This window comes from Cydia amplana, chromosome 2, assembly GCF_948474715.1.
Source record: "Cydia amplana chromosome 2, ilCydAmpl1.1, whole genome shotgun sequence".
Classification (NCBI taxonomy): domain Eukaryota; kingdom Metazoa; phylum Arthropoda; class Insecta; order Lepidoptera; family Tortricidae; genus Cydia; species Cydia amplana.
Window position 1 is genome coordinate 12,303,076 of NC_086070.1, and position 16,491 is coordinate 12,319,566.

The following is a 16,491-nucleotide window of genomic DNA, read 5'->3' on the forward strand; positions in this document are numbered from 1 at the left end:
AATACCAGATATGTCCTAAAAGCTATTACAACAATAAACAATCAATGCCGCCATCTGCAATAATTTTATTTCGCACTCCAGGTTGGCAATAATTTTATCCAATTTGTTGACTTCACCTCACCAGTCACATTTGTAGTCCAACTTAACCAAACAGACAACATTTTTTCAAATTTCCGTCAAAATTGGTTTGCCATTATTACAGTTATCCTTGCTCTTTCGTTTTATTTTTTGATAAAGTTATAAGAACTAATTATGTTAATGTTAATATCACTATCATCATATTCATCACTCATATAACTTCAGGATTCATCCACCACCAACCACCAAATATTTATCTGACGCATGGCAACGATCTTGTTTCAATAATAAAATGAGGGTTAGAGACCAGTTAGAGTTAGACCAAGTAAAGTTTGCAACGATTTTGATAGCGTACGCAGTGCAAGTGTTATTTGTACGTCATAATTTCATAGAATTTCGACGTTTAAAATAACACTTGCAATGCGCGTGCTATCAAAATCGTTGCAGACATTTCTTGGTCTAACTCTAGATGCGTCTGACGTTTAGTAAGCTTTTTGAATTTTTTGATACAGCCGAATATATTGGATTTAAAGGGTTTATACTGCGTATTTCCCTCATTTTTAAAAATACCGGGATCCCGGTATTGCCTTTAAAAATACCGGTATTGAAAAATGCGTCTAAAAAGACGGGATCCCGGGATCCCGAAATACCGGGTTCCCGGTATTGGAAGCCCTATTACGTACCCACTCGATCGAACATGGAACAAGCCTCGGACTGGATCAAAGTCGCGGTCCGGTACGGTTAGGTAGAAAAACTCCGCGAGCCCTTACAAAGCTCTGCTTTTTGCTAGTTATTATTAACTATAACTATTTATATGGACGTCGTCATTATATATTTTAAAAAAAACAAGGCTGTAGGATGCTGTAGGTCAACGCCAAAAACTTCATTAAACGTAATTTAAGAACATCTCTCCTTGTGTTGCCATGAAACCGTAAAAACTAAATAGCTTCCCGCCTAAAGCTACTAAAGCAAGATAGATGGCGCCATCGGACGCTCCATAATACAATTTATTTTTAACTTCCCCGGCTTAACTCCCTAACTCAGAAAAGCTACAGAGTGGATTAGCAGGATACGTTTTAAATATTTACCTTTATGTATAGAGGACACAGAGGTTAATAATTAAATGGATTAGCGGTTGTATGCTGTTATGACCTTAATTTTGGCGATTTTAAAGAGCACTGAAATGTGTTAAGCATTGTATTTAGTTTAAAGAGAGGAACTTTAAACCTACTTCATATTTCATTAGTAAATTTATGTTCGGTTATAAATACCTACACATACACGAGAAACTGGTCGTGGTGGGGGGCCGGCTTAAGCCTCCACCACCTGAATATGTCTCCTTGAAGAAGTCGTCATGTAAATAGCTTTGCTGACCGTATATCCATTCAACTTTATCAGAACACCTCAAACAACGACTTGCTAACATTATTTATTATACAAATCTTTTAAGTTAAAACAAAAGGTGTTCACGGTACCCTCCTAGCGGCTCCCATTATTTTAATTTTCTTTAGAAATGCCGTTGACGCCGCTGTGTATGCTGTAAATACGAGTACTAAGCATCGAAGGTTTTCTTCTTAAGATTTTGAACCAATTTAATGACAGTTTTCAATAACGCAGTCACTAATACCGAAAAAACTGCTACAGGTATTTATCGCTAAAAATAACTGTTCTCAGGATGAATCGCTTCTTACCCAGCGGACGCTCAGCCAGGTCGCTTTCAACGCGCAGATTTCCCAGTTGCATCGTTTGTCGTCTGCTTAACGGCGAAGCACCAGCAGCTTGGACACTAAAACCTCTCGTTTGTAAATCTCGTTGGCTTTTACTGTTCCGCTGATTCTGTAAAGAGATCTTGAAATTCTTTTTAGCATTCCGTACGCAAGTAATCCAATCAGACCCTATTACTAGCTGTCTGTTTAACTGCGTATCCATTTGTCAGTGGGTTATATCTCTTGAATCATCATATATTATATATATATAAATAATTTATATACAGTCACAATTTTAAGCTTACAATAAATTTCAAAGTGGAATAATTACTGTCTTGGGTGAGACTTGAACTCACGGCCTCTGGATCGATACTCCAGCGCTCTGCCATCTGAGCCACCAAGACCTCATCCATAGCCAGCAAATCTTTCCACCATATTATGGGTCTAGGGGACCCTAGCGACATCTACCGTAAGAGTACCGCTGGAGTATCGATCCAGAGGCCGTGAGTTCAAGTCTCACCCAAGACAGTAATTTTTCCACTTTTAAATTTATTCTAAGCTTAATAGCATCGGCCGGAAACGTTTCTGCTTGTAAAGAATTAAATTAGTCACAATTTTAGTTCCAAATACAGTACAAGATAATTCTTTACATATAGATGACAGGAAAACCTATTAGAAATGTGCAGTCAAGCGTGAGTCGGACTTAATGCTGGGAACCCTTGGAACGCGAGTCCGACTCGCACTTGGCCGGTTTTTTTATTTCATGATTTATGTTTCTTTTTGTACAATAAAGTTATTTACTACTAGGTACTACTCGTACTACAATATATGTATAGCTTACGCTGCATATTGTCATCTAGTTCGACTTTCAGATCGGAAGCATGACTTTTATATTTAATTTATACCAGTCCAGCAATTTGTACTAACTCTGCAAAGTTTATTAACCAGTACCTTCATAATGGCTATTAGAGATGGGCGCGGGCTATTGCAGCAGGAATTGCACCGGCTAGCTTTATTGTCCATTAATTATGCATCGGCTTACGCGACAGCAATAGCGACGACAGAAATGTTAATAAGCTAGGCCATTATGTAAAGCAAGTCTGCATTAACATAATGATCGGCTAGAAATTTGGGGTAGTCAGGTAAAGGATACCTACGTGACTAACTCTGCACTGAATAAAATAATTAGTAGGTACATTAGTGTCTTTAGGTGGTCGGTGACAATTGGTTGCTTGCTTATTCTGTTATTTGTACTAAACAGGATTTTTGCATACTAGTACTACATAGTATGCAACAATCTTAAAACGACTGCAAATCTGTGTGTATTGAGTCTGTGCGGAAAGAGAAGAGTGGTGAAATATAATTGGCTTCCTTACATTCCACGACTCTCCTCTTTCCGCACAGACTATCTTCACAGAAGAAATCTTTTATACTTTTTACACAGGAATTTCGTCTAAAAGTGAGAGTTGGTTGCATAAACAAACGTGCAGTTTATACGTACAAGGGTTTCGCAGTGGAAACCTAAACGAACACTATTCGGAAGCCAAATCAACAATCCTCTTGCATAGATGTCTCTTGCATTGCTATGGGCATTTGAGTAGGTAAGGATGTCCTATAATATTTATTTATTTATGGGTAAAACAAGTACCTATCACGAGTTTAGTCATAAAAGCAACCTCGCTAATAATAGAGAGAGCCATTTATGTTATTACAGTTATTACGAGGTAAAAGACCATTTTATACAGGTTAGAAGAATTTATAGATCCTCCAGGGGAACTATCAAAATCGTAGGGATTGTTCAGATGGATGAATGGAATGGAAACACTTTTGTTTTTCCTGAGGGGAATTACATTTTTATCATTGTTAGGAATAGGATAGGTGTTCTTTAAAATAAATGTATAATGTTTTCTTTCAGCAAACTAAGCGAGTAGGGCAAGAAGTCAAATCGACTAATCGTACGAAAATAACGCTTGGCTTTTAAAGTATTTTTAAAACCAGAAGGATATAGCTATGTCAATTCAATACAATTTTGCGATATTTGGCATTTTTAGGTTATAAATTGTTTGGAGATGACACCTATCAGCGTACTCTTCCAGTTTGAAACATACTATAAACAGCCAGGGTGCGTATACAACGTGCCAATCGTTGGCGCTCCGTCGTAGCGAACGAAACGCAACCACACGCAACTGTCCTTGTCGCACTAATATGGAACTCGCGGCTTATAATAATATTTAACCTACCTTAACAGTTTAAAATTTCACCATTTTTACACATTATCATTTAATTAAACGGGGTTTAATCGCGTATAATTAGGCCAATAAGGTCACCGCTGACCTCGAAACGGAGTCAATTTTAAACCTTAATTAATATTTTAGGAGTTAACTAAGAGCGAGAAGCAAGGGTATAAATCGAGATAAATTTGGCATGGTTTTGTAAGTTCGAATCGTCCTCATGAGCAGACTGTGATTTGTGATTCGCACTGCGTCGCATTGCAAATAGGCGAACGTCGAGCGTCACGTGGTAATCGAGGGTTCAACATGTTTGTTGTAACGAACACTGTTTGTGGTAGTTACACTACCAACTATGAGTATCTAGAATTCCTAACGTGCTTAACAAGGTTTTGGCTATACGCAGTGTGAAACATTTCAATGAATGGAAATAAATATTCCGGTAATATAACAAAAAATGCAACTTGCTACATACCTAAGTCTGTGGTAGGTGATCATCAGGGATCGTATATCCGGATCGATATTTACCTAAACTTTGGCGGCGTGAACGGTATGGAGACGGACTCAACTTTATTTTCGTAATAAATTTCCCGGGATTTCCCGGGATTTGTTAACTATGTAACAAGGCAATCTAAACTCATATTTGAACATTTTAATACGCTTATTTATTATGTATTTAATGTAATTTACTATGGAGAAATATTAAATTCAATGTACCTGAGATTTATTCAACTAGCGAAATATCATTATCATAACTTAGTTTAACGGAACTTGTCGTGAGTACTAGTACTTTTAAAACTACGAGTACTTTAGAAATTGTTTTCCTTCGACGTTTCAAGGACGACATTATGCCCGTGGTCTCAAATTTTTTCCCTTCCGCTATCTCTGCTACCGCCATTGTCTTACGCATAGCAGGTAAAAAAAGACGGGCAATACAAAGAAAATTCGTCACCACGTGTACTTTAGGTATGTTACGTGGACTTTATCTTAGAGATTAAGTGGGGTGTTGAGAGTAAATCATAGTGTCACGAATACCATCAAGATTTAACTAGACGTGAACCTTATATACAACTGACAAAATTGTACCTTTTGCTTGAAAACGTCACATATATGTGTTATACAAAAAAAAATGTTTTATTATTCTCTTATATTACAGAACCCTTGAATCTACTATAATAAGTAGTAAATAGTTATGTAAGATATGTATAGCGAATGCTTACATTATTTTGCCAATTCACGCTGCGGCTACACTACATACCTCAGATCATAGAAGGTACTAGATATCTGACGGAGGCGTGGCGCGTGTCGCTGCAACATGGTCAGGCTGACCATTTTTCTTTCCGCCGTAAGACCGGTAAGACAGTCGCAATTTAGCTGTCGTAGAAAAATGTGCTCGTCAATTTACGTAAAATGCCGGTTTGTAGCGTTGTTTCGTGTAGAAATAGGAGTGCTTAGGGATCATGGAGTTACATACCACATGTGAGTACATTTTTTTTACGTATTAGTCAATAAAACAACACATTTTAACAAATAAATCCAGTGACATGATTTTACTGAGTCGGACCATTTTGCCAAACAAACGCGTGGCAATTTGAATATGCATTCTACATTGACGGCTTAGCATGGAAAACTATTTGTAGTGTGCTCGGCAACGGCGCAATGCATTATGCCGCTAACGATATCCACAACGGCATTATTGTTTCTTGGTACGACCGCTAACCGGTTCCCTTCTTTCCGCAAGGAACTAGAGTGGCGCTCGTACATAATTGAGGTTTAAGCGTCATCGAAAATATCTGGATATAGTGTGTATGAAGTAATTATTTTTCAATTAAAATTTTACTATTATTTTGTAGTAGTATACCTATAAATTTTTAATAAAAATGCAGCAGGTAGGTACGTTAAAGAAAAAACTGTTTTAAATATTATTAATTACATTGTAGTTTATACCTATAAGTTTAGGTATTAAAGTTAGGTTCTTAGCAATGATTTAAATAACTGCACTAGGTATGATCAAATATGTTCATGCTTGTCAAATATATTATCCTTGACACACTTTTTACCCCTCCTCATTTATATGACGAGTGAATATAAATAAGTTTAAATAATAGTATATTAAATACTTAGTCGGTCCATAAGTTCTATCACAAAGATTTTTACTAATAAAAAAAATATAGGTATAGAGTGTTTATTATTATTCGTATATAATTTTAAAGCTTATTTAATGGTGCATACCTAACTTACAATATAATTTAACATATTTTCTTTCGCAGTTCTTCATAGCTCTATGTACCTAATATTCGGATTCGGGTGACGAAATATGCTATAATAAATTAGGTTCTTTAAAAAATACAATTGTAACTATTTTATTAATTTAACACAGATTTTTACTCCTTTTTGTAAAGTTTAATTTTTCACAATCCAGGCGACTGCTCGCGTCTAACGACAATCCCAAAGTAAACAATATAAACAAACAGTAAATAAAATCGTTACTAAATTTTATACCAATTATGTTAGGTACGTTTTGATAAACATATAACAAGCTTTCGAATCATTGCTATTTTTTTATTAAAAGCTTTGTATTACATTCTATCAGTAGAAACCTTTGTGACAGAACTTTATGGACCGAATAATATTATAGGTAGGTACTTACCTTAATCGTATCTTAAAAATCTTAGCTCGCCAATAAGGTCAAATGTTTAAAAGGTATATAAATTAAGTTAATGGCAATTATTACTTAAAATATTTTAATGCCAAAACAATAAAGTCATGTTTAGAACATAATACAAAATATCGATAGCTGTTGTAAATTTATCGAATTGTCCTACTCTCTAGCGTCGCCGCTCTTGTCCTTTACCCCGCGCGGTTCGGCCAATCACAGCGCGTGAGTTGGTTGTCTGGCCACGCCCTCAATGATGTGGTGGGGCACAGTTGGAGACACCGAGTCTCGTTGAAATTATGCTTCGTTATAAATCTCCTTACTTCTATGATCTGAGCTACATACACTGTTCTTGTTAGATCTATATAACAACATATTTCCTTACAAAAATTGTCAAATATAGCCATAAACTAAACATGTAGGTAAATTTGTACCATCTTATGTCATTTCGTGCGATCCCGGAGTCCCGGAGCATATTTATTAAACTTATAATAAAAAAGAAGCCGACTCCATATTCTCCCAACAATTTCCGGAATTTTGCCAAGTTTAGGTAAATATCGATCCGAATATCCGATCCCTGGTGATCATGCATGTAAAAGTAAGCTAAAAAATAAACTGTCTTCTTGACTCTTTAGCAATTAAAGGTGGTATCTAAAGTGAATGAGCGCTTTATCGTAGTCATCCACTGCAACAACACACATCTAACATTTCTAGTTATAAATCAGTAGTAGGGGAGCCGAAGCGGGAATTTTGGGATTTACTTGAGTGCAGCAAATTATCATAATTTATAAGCTGCATCCACCATTTGTGAGTCCTTTATACATGACCGCGCATCTAGGACAGTCGACCCGCCCAAAAATCGTAAACCACTTTCGTGTAAATGGATCCAAATGTCACTATTAAAGTTACCAGGCCAGATTGGTGGTCGAAGTATTTTCGCAAAAAACAGGCGTTGGTTACCAAAAGACCTTTAGAGTCCAGTCGCCCGTTCCAGTACGATAGAACCTGTTTTAGGGATGGTAGCCCAAGAAAACCCAGTTCTTCAACAGTTTAATTTAACATCCTGAATATCTGACGCGCTCGATTATATGTTTTTCTTCATTGTATACACTTCCGTATGGTCCACCATGCGAAACGGCAGACTAACATACCTTTGTTATCAGAGAAACGTTGCGCGACCATAACTATTATTATCTATCTGAAGCGCTCAAATATTTCCATGACATTTTTTTAATTTTTATCAATCAAAAAAATAACATTATCAAGCCTTTTATTCTTCCTATCATCTAATCTTTCAAAACCAATAGGTCCCCACAAAACTCGAGTAAATCCCTAAATTGGGATCTACGCTCCCCTACTATACGGGACCTAAACGTATGAGAGTCACCGTTGTCGGTGAAATAAAAGCAGAGGCCTACATCCTAATGTATAATACTGCATACAGTCTTATACATTTAGATCTCTTTATCGTGATGTTAAATCGTGTGGTTACCATGTACGACACCATTTAAATATAATCTCGTTTAATGGTAAAAGTAGGAGTGAATTTAATCCACATATAACATTTTTTAAGCCGACGATGGCAGAAGTCACGTGTACACCCGAGGGTTGTTCTAATAGGGCTTAACTACGTGACGTGAGCAAGTAGGTCAAATGGATGCGATATAGGCTGCCAAAATCCTTACTTTGGAAGTATTTTTAGAAGGTATTAAGTAAGTATTTTAATACGCTTCCCTTATTTGTGCCACAACCAAGCTGTCAGATGTGGCAATTCAAGGATTTAAGAGGAAAGGGGACGACCGCTTCTCCATACAAACGTAGTCCCCATTTTCCCTCCTTGGATATTGACATTATGGAAAATAATAAATAAATAAATGTCTGGGGACATCTTACACAGATCAACCTAACCCCAAACCACCCCAAACTAAGCAAAGCTTGTACTATGGCTGCTAGGCGACGATATAGATAGATAGAATACTCTTTATTTGCACACTTCAGTAAAAGATACAGCTTACAGAAAACAATTGATTAAGGATAGAGGTAGACACCAGGTGGTCTAATCGATATACATGCTTATATAGATGAATAGGTACATAGAAAACACCCATGACTCAGGAACAAATGTTTGTGTTCATCACACAAATAAATGCCCTTACCGAGATTCGAACCATGGACCCTCGCCGTCCCGGCTTCGCACGGGTTAACAAGTTATACACCGAAACCTTCCTCAAGAATCACTCTATTGATAAGTGGAAACTGCATGAAAATCCGTTCGGTAGCTTTTGAGTTTATCATGAACATACATACAGACAGGCGCGGCGGGGGACTTGGTTTTATAAGGTGTATTGATATAATTAGTAATTTTCAAACGACAGAACTGAATACCGTAAAATGTGCCTACTTAGATGCAAAATTTAAAATAATTAAAAAGAAATATTATAGTGTGGTAAGCATGTTGATATATATGCCGATTTAATCATTACTATCATGTTGTGTTAGGCACTAAAATAGGCACATTTTACGGTACAACTCAAGATCAAGCTATACAAGCTAACTTTTGTACATAAATGCCTTTTACTGGTAAGAAACTTAATTCAATAGAGCCAATTCCCTCCCCGTGTCCTTGAAGAAATCTCTGCTCCACCTCAAACGTAGGAAACTTGTCACCTGTCCGATTGAGTTGCGTAAGGATGCTCTTTAAAAATGGCCTGTCACCTCCATTTCCCACCCACAGTGATTGGATAAAACGTGAACGTGTGTTACATTTAGTATTTTCTATTACTTATTATAAAACATGTACATTCATTGGGCATTTAGAAGGTAACCTTGCTTTGCTGGTGTTCTTAGGTGAAAGTGAGCACTTTGTCAGCGGGAAATAAAATTGCATATTTTAACACCAACCAACAAACTGACAGATAGACCGAGCAGGTACTTTGACCTGTGAACGACAATAATATGTATTTTTATGACTCATAATTTCATTTGTAAGTTTCAGTACCCGAATGAAAATAGCAACTCTATTACTCGTATTAAGCCCCCCGGGTCCTTCAATTTCATTGTCTTGTCGTACTCAACGTTTGTCGTTTAACGACAAAATAATAAAGATAAAATTAAATGTTAAAAGCCCTCCAATACAACATATTGTTTCCTTGTTTTAACGGTTGAAGTTAACAAAAAAAATGTTTTTTTTTCTTTTGCCAATACAACCAAAAATACGTCTTCAATTAAATAATTAAGGATAGCCTTCATCACTGTTGACGAATAATTCGGATGTTAAGTACAACGTGCAACGCTATTCTTAACATAAATAGGACTTTTAAATGTTTATTCAAATGATTGGCTGCACGACAACATTATACAAGGAAATCGATGGCGCTTCGATACCTACAGGTGATTTCATGTTCAGTGTTCGCATGAATTATTAATGATAATGAGAAGTTGACGAGTTTGAGTTTGAGAGCGACAAATGTGCATCATTTTCACTGTTCGTCCCCCGCGTCCCCATCTGTGATGGCTCCTCTACACGATGGGCCAATGCCGGCCACTCCAAGGGACGCAGTCACGCGGTAGAATGAGATAGCAATATCACTTGCTTCCTCTAACGCATAAATGCGTCCCTTGGAGTGGCCGGCGTTGGCCCATCGTGTAGAGGAGCCATGAAGCGTAAAAGGGATTATGAATATCATATTCCTGTTTATGTAACGTTTTGAGGCTTTAAAAATCAGATAAAATTGTAATGGAACACGCATACTGGGGCTGGCACTTTACATTAAGTAATATTCTTACAAACCCAACTTATGTAGTATAATTTATATCGGCATTTTTGTCATTGTAGAGGTACCTACAATGACAAAAATGCCGATATAAATTATATTTTTTAAGATTTTTAACGCGAAATTTTAGTTTTTAAATTGGATTGTTTTTACAAAGGCAAATGCCATGAAAAAAACACACGGAAACTAAACTATATTTGCAAGGGCAAACTCTAACTAAAACCTTAAAAGTTGCTTCGGTAGGAACAAAAAAAATGAAAACAGGTTTAATTTTCATTTATGTACTTTTAATTGTATATTGTTACTATGCATACCCTGTTATTTTATACTCGAAATGTAGGACTCAGTTGTGTTTTTATATTACGACTTCGTATTATTAGATTGCCCAATTAGAAATGAAGTAAAATTTTAGCAAAGAACGGAAGAATACCATTCCCATACAAAAAACACCGGTATCCGATCCCTGTATAAAATAGCTAGTAACGTAGCCGAGGGTTAAAAAACGTTAAAACCCGCGTGATCGCCAAATCTGCCGAAGCAAATTTCGCCATATCTTTTTATCCTTTCTAATTAACTGGCTTTACACGTTCCTCTGAATCTTTAACTTAATCTTTTGATTTTCTATTTAACCACAGTACATAATTATAATAAATTTAACCATCTAGTAATTAGCTGCGTTTATATTGCGTATGAAAGTGAACAAGCAAAAGGCGAAATTAATTGAACGTCATGTGCCTTTACTACGTATTTCCGCATAATTAGGAAACAAACAAGCTGTTTTGTATTAAAATTATTTGTATATCATACTATGACTTATCACCGCATAAAATGCCAGCATGAGGGACAGTTACACATTTGTGACAAACATGTTGTGAAAAGTCTCCATTATTTTTCCATCTTTATCGAGAAATCTGGGGATGATATTTATCGTGCCACAAAGGTTGTTCCGTTGAAAATATTAAGTGTCATAAAACATCGTTCGAGACATTATTTTCTAAAATTGAGACAGTAAAACATCTCAGCGCGCTAGCCGCCTTTCAATAAACCATCCTAAAGTGACACTAATGCCACGTCGTTTTAATGCTCGCAGCGGCGTTTTAAAACCCTTTACAAGAAGAAAATTCTTAATTTATCTCTATCACCTTTTTAAACCAAGCCACTGAAAGCATAAAATAAAACTGTGACATCATTTTAGCATGGAAGAAAGATCCCTATTACTCACTATAATATTTGAAAAAAAAAACCAAAAATTTACTCATTTAGCTTATGTTTACTTTTGAGGACTTAAATTAGTCCTCAAAAGTATGATTCCACAATGAAACGAGTATTCTAATTAATTATTATAATGAAATCAATTCCGTTAATAAGATTTTGACCAGTGACTGTTAACTGGACTTTGTTAAGCTCTGAAATGATTCATTGTTTTACGAGTACAAGAAAACTGCCTTTTGCCCTTTGTCTCGTCTTGGCGGGGGCACGGCCCTGCCCCCACATATCATGATTCCTTTATTAATTTGGCTTAGAATGTTTGAAAATCTAACAATAAATATGTCAAGTGAAACAGTCATGAGGTCATGACTCATGATCCTTCTTGGACCTTGCGTTACCAAGTGCGTAAATGCTGTATTAAAACTTTAAAAGTTATTATGACGCTTTACAAAGTGAACTATTTGCATGCTAAATTAATGCATTTATTCTAACGTATGTTAATTTGTTGTTTCAGTTGCGTCCGAGGCGACTACCTGAAAGTATACTGGGAAGTGCAAGGTCCGGGGCCGCCCGGCGGCGTGAGCGAGCGCTCGGCGTGGGCGCGCGCGCTGTGCGGCGGCAGGGCCGACGCGCCGCCGGCGCTCTACTCCCCAGGGCCAGCCCTCGTGCTCGAGTTCCACACCGGCCCCAGACAAAACAACGCTACAGGGTTTATTGGGACATATAGCTTTATTGATAAGCGTAAGTACTCTGATTTTTTAATATTCATGCACATTGGTTAGGGTCGCGTTAATCATCATAAAAGTAATATAAGTAGGTATTACAACATTTACAAGGAAATAATTAAACAATGGCGGGTACACGTAATGAAACGAAGTCGAGAAGAAAAAAAATTGGTCAACAAAGCTCAGGCGACGAGTAGAAAAGACTTACAAGTTACTAATTATGATAGCTTATTAGTAACCTCGATTATTTGTGTAGAGAAATAAGATAAAAACAAACACAAAGAAACTGTTTAGTTATAACTAAAAAAAAATACTACGGGCACAACATGCACTTACCTGAAACATTCCAGCGGTTCAGTCAATGCACTTTAGAAATTTTCATACAAATAGTGCGGTGTGATTGTTCGATTATCATATAGATAGATGGTGGCTCTTGGGAGCGTTACAATCCTCCTCCATAAAGAAACAAAGCGTAGTCAATCAGATTTGCATACAGAGACTATTTCGTGACAGGATACGGTAGGTATGTGGGTGGCAACTTTGTTATATGCAATATTTCAGCTTTGGTTTCAAGCCTTCCAAGTGAAGACAACCCTGTTCAAAATAGGTTATACTCATACTTGAGGAGCACAAAAAAATACTTCCATATATTTATTTCTGTGCCTACGAAGAAATCTGTTATTTTTGATTAATTTTCTCATTCCATCCATCTTTATCACAGTCGTTGTTAAACATAAGCTCGTCTCTTTCTCATTCGGTGCGCGGGAGCTCGTTAGCACGTGCACATTTCTCGCTTGTCCAGCCGCGACTAAAGGAAACTTGTCCAATTTGTCACAAGGTAAGCGCTTCAATTTCGGAACGCCTGTAACCTATCTTGAGTTATAAATCATTGTCTGCGAGATCATAAAATCACGTTGAATGGAACTTGTTTTATAACCTTAGTTTTACCTAACCATTTTATCTTTCGTATTACTTCTTATTTGTTCTGTAACTACATACATAAATGTAAAAAGTATACAGAGCTGACAATGTATTTTTCTTTCGATTTAACATTTAATTCAATATCCTCACTCGAATGAACACTAACGAGGTTAGGACCTGACACGACTTTCTTGAGAATTAAATGTACCCATTTCTAACATGTTCAAAGGATTTTCGAGTTAGGAAGACGTGAGATGTGAGCTAGAGATCAAATATTGATAGACATGTCTGCTACTTTGCACCCCCAGAACTATTTCTCTCAAGAAATCTCTCTCAAGAAGAAAGTCTCGCAGGTGATTTTAGATACAAATTCTAAGGACGTTTTGTCAGTTTCATCTCTCAACCTAACTCGTTGAATTTCATGCATGAAGACAGGTTACCCTGATATGAAGTCAACACTACTACTAACTAGCTATTACATGAATTGCATTTGTCAAATGGCCTGGATTCTATGACCTCCACCGATGAACAGCTTCCAGACGCCTGGGTCCAGTAGTAGGTAAGCAAAATAACTGTCTAGTTTCCTTGCTCACATTATCATAAACAACTTTCTGAAGTTAGCTCTCCGTCTATTACAGGTTGTCGCCCAAGTAATAGGTCATAAAAATCCTGTTGCTGGCTCGCGGTCCATTAATTGTACATCGAGATTAGTGACGAAGTGGTCAGAGTTAGACTTTGAAATAGCCGCTTGACTTTTTTGCAAAGTGTTCTCTAAACATAGTAATAGTATGTACATTTGTAATAATCAATTAATCATGTTAACAATGCTAATTGATTGACATTATTGATAACCATTATATTTCTGCTCGGCAGTCGGTAATGACTATATTCCAGTACCAGCCCCTTTGTTCCCAGCTTTTATATTGTTCTGAGAGCTTTTAATCTGTTAAAATAATATTTCATAATATACTCAAGTACCTATATATTTTATGATATGGATGATGGATGGGTTTAGATATTTCAAGTATTCTAACTAAAAACGTGTTCAATATTTTTAGATGGAAACGAAAGTTCAGTTAAGGTACCTACAGTGTTTAAACTTTATGTATAGGTTGACAAAATATAGTATATTGACAAAATACATATTGGATACGCTACGTTGTACAAACTAGAGGTGGTTAAATTATTATATACCTTTTTGATATTGCCTGTACCTATTTCAATAGATAGGTACTTTCAGTTCGCACAAGGGATTATAGTATTATACTTAATTATGTACTAAAAAAAGCGCTGGTGGCCATGGCCTAGCGGTAAGAGCGTGCGACTTGCAATCCGGAGGTCGCGGGTTCAAACCCCGGCTCGTACCAATGAGTTTTTCGGAACTTATGTATACGAAATATCATTTGATATTTACCAGTCGCTTTTCGGTGAAGGAAAACATCGTGAGGAAACCGGACTAATCCCAATACGGGCCTAGTTTACCCTCTGGGTTGGAAGGTCAGATGGCAGTCGCTTTCGTAAAAACTAGTGCCCACGCCAATTACTGGGATTAGTTGCCAAGCGGATCCCAGGCTACCATGAGCCGTGGCAAAATGCCGGGACAACGCGAGGAAGATGAGACTTAATTATGTACTAAAATATCTTGGAAAGTGAGCAGTGTCTTCATAGGACTCGAGCTTATCTTGCTTATTATGTTTCACACGTTTTATAATATTTCCCCTTAAAACCGAAAACTCATTTATAGTAAGTTCTAAGCCAGCTTTGTGAAAACTTGTTTGTAAAAAAGTTAAGATGAATAGGAAGGTTATTAATTATTAAGTAACGGAACTGATATGATGTATGGAGTATGGAGTGAGCTCTCAAAGCTTACTTATTTCTCTATGGTCATGGCACATCTAAAGAAATTTCGGTCAGTAACCGGTTATTTACCGGTTTTCCCATACAATTAAAAACCGGTTTGCATTCCCTGGACAGCATCCATATTCGTGATAAACACACAAAGAAAAGCCCTTAGTCCGAACTCGGGACCTCCCTCCTGACAAGTTACTACCGACTGGGTTAGGGTGCCGTTAAATAATTCCTTTAATAACCTGACAATAGCATTTGATGATGTTTAATAACTGGTCAGAATATATGTTCCGTAAAGCCGCTTAAAAACATGCCACACATGCCAATATGTAAATAAAGCGTAACTGGCATAGTATGGATCTCCCGCCTCGTTAGTTCCCTGTACACGAGTCCATATATGTACATATACTAGTTACTAGTCACGGGGTGCTCCCTCCACTTTTTGAGTACCTACAGAGCAATAAAAGAGTGTATTAAAAATAAAATATGTAACCTGGTGTTGGTTGATTTTACTTGCAAAGTTTTACTGGAAGAAATCCCTTAAAGGGATAAGTTCGCCTTTGTACTACCTATCCTGTGTCTTATATTTGTGTTCTGTGTTTTGTACAATAAAGAGTTTATACATACATTGTAGGTGCTGTAATTAAAAATTAAGAACAGACCGTTGTTCATTCATTTAAGCAGCCGTGCAAAAAAAGAGAATCCTAATTATTTATTGTGGCGTATTTTTTTCGTGCTCATTCTTGCAATTTACTTTTACAGCTTTAAGAATTAGTCTTTGTGGCGCGCAGTTAAAAATATTTAATGGTAGTAACCGTTTAACCACTAGATGTTTCCCGCGACTTTGCACACGCTTGGATTTTTATATTGGTTGTTGCAATATGAATATTGAACATTCTGCAGCAAAAGATAGCAGTAAAGTGGATAATTTGACATTAGTTTGTCACAATATTTAAAAAAAAATGTTCTCGGTATAAATCAATAGTCAATCCTTTTAGACGAAGAATTACCCAAACTCTGTAATTAAAAAAAAGGATTAGGTAGTATGTACCTACTCGATACAAAAATGTAACCCCTTTTCTTTCTTTCTACGAAGATTTAGGTACCTCTCTCAAATAAATATACCGTCGTATCTACCCGATACAAATTTTCAAGCCCCTTTTTAAACTTCTTTAAGAGAGAATTTTCAAATATGTACTTACGCTAAAACCCGTTTTATTGTTTTTTATTGTGTTTATTTACGAAATTTCAATCTTTAAAAATATTTCGTTCCCGATACAAACTTTCAAGCCCCTTTTTAAACTCCTTTGGGAGTGAATTTTCAAATATGTACTTACGCTAAATTCC

At 36.6% G+C, this 16,491-nt stretch overlaps 1 protein-coding gene and 1 non-coding gene across 2 annotated transcripts in view; one reads left to right on the forward strand and one right to left on the reverse strand.

The window, feature by feature from the left end:
• The window catches only part of LOC134658159 (suppressor of lurcher protein 1), a 315,814-nt gene that overhangs the window by 190,072 nt on the left and 109,251 nt on the right, over nucleotides 1–16,491 (forward strand). Inside the window, exon 5 of the mRNA XM_063513771.1 lies at nucleotides 12,165–12,391. Coding sequence (XP_063369841.1) covers nucleotides 12,165–12,391 — 227 coding nt within the window. The remainder of the gene's footprint in view (nucleotides 1–12,164; nucleotides 12,392–16,491) is intronic.
• Nucleotides 2,116–2,188, reverse strand: Trnad-auc (transfer RNA aspartic acid (anticodon AUC)). Its single transcript has one exon. It is a non-coding gene; the product is annotated as a tRNA-Asp (tRNA).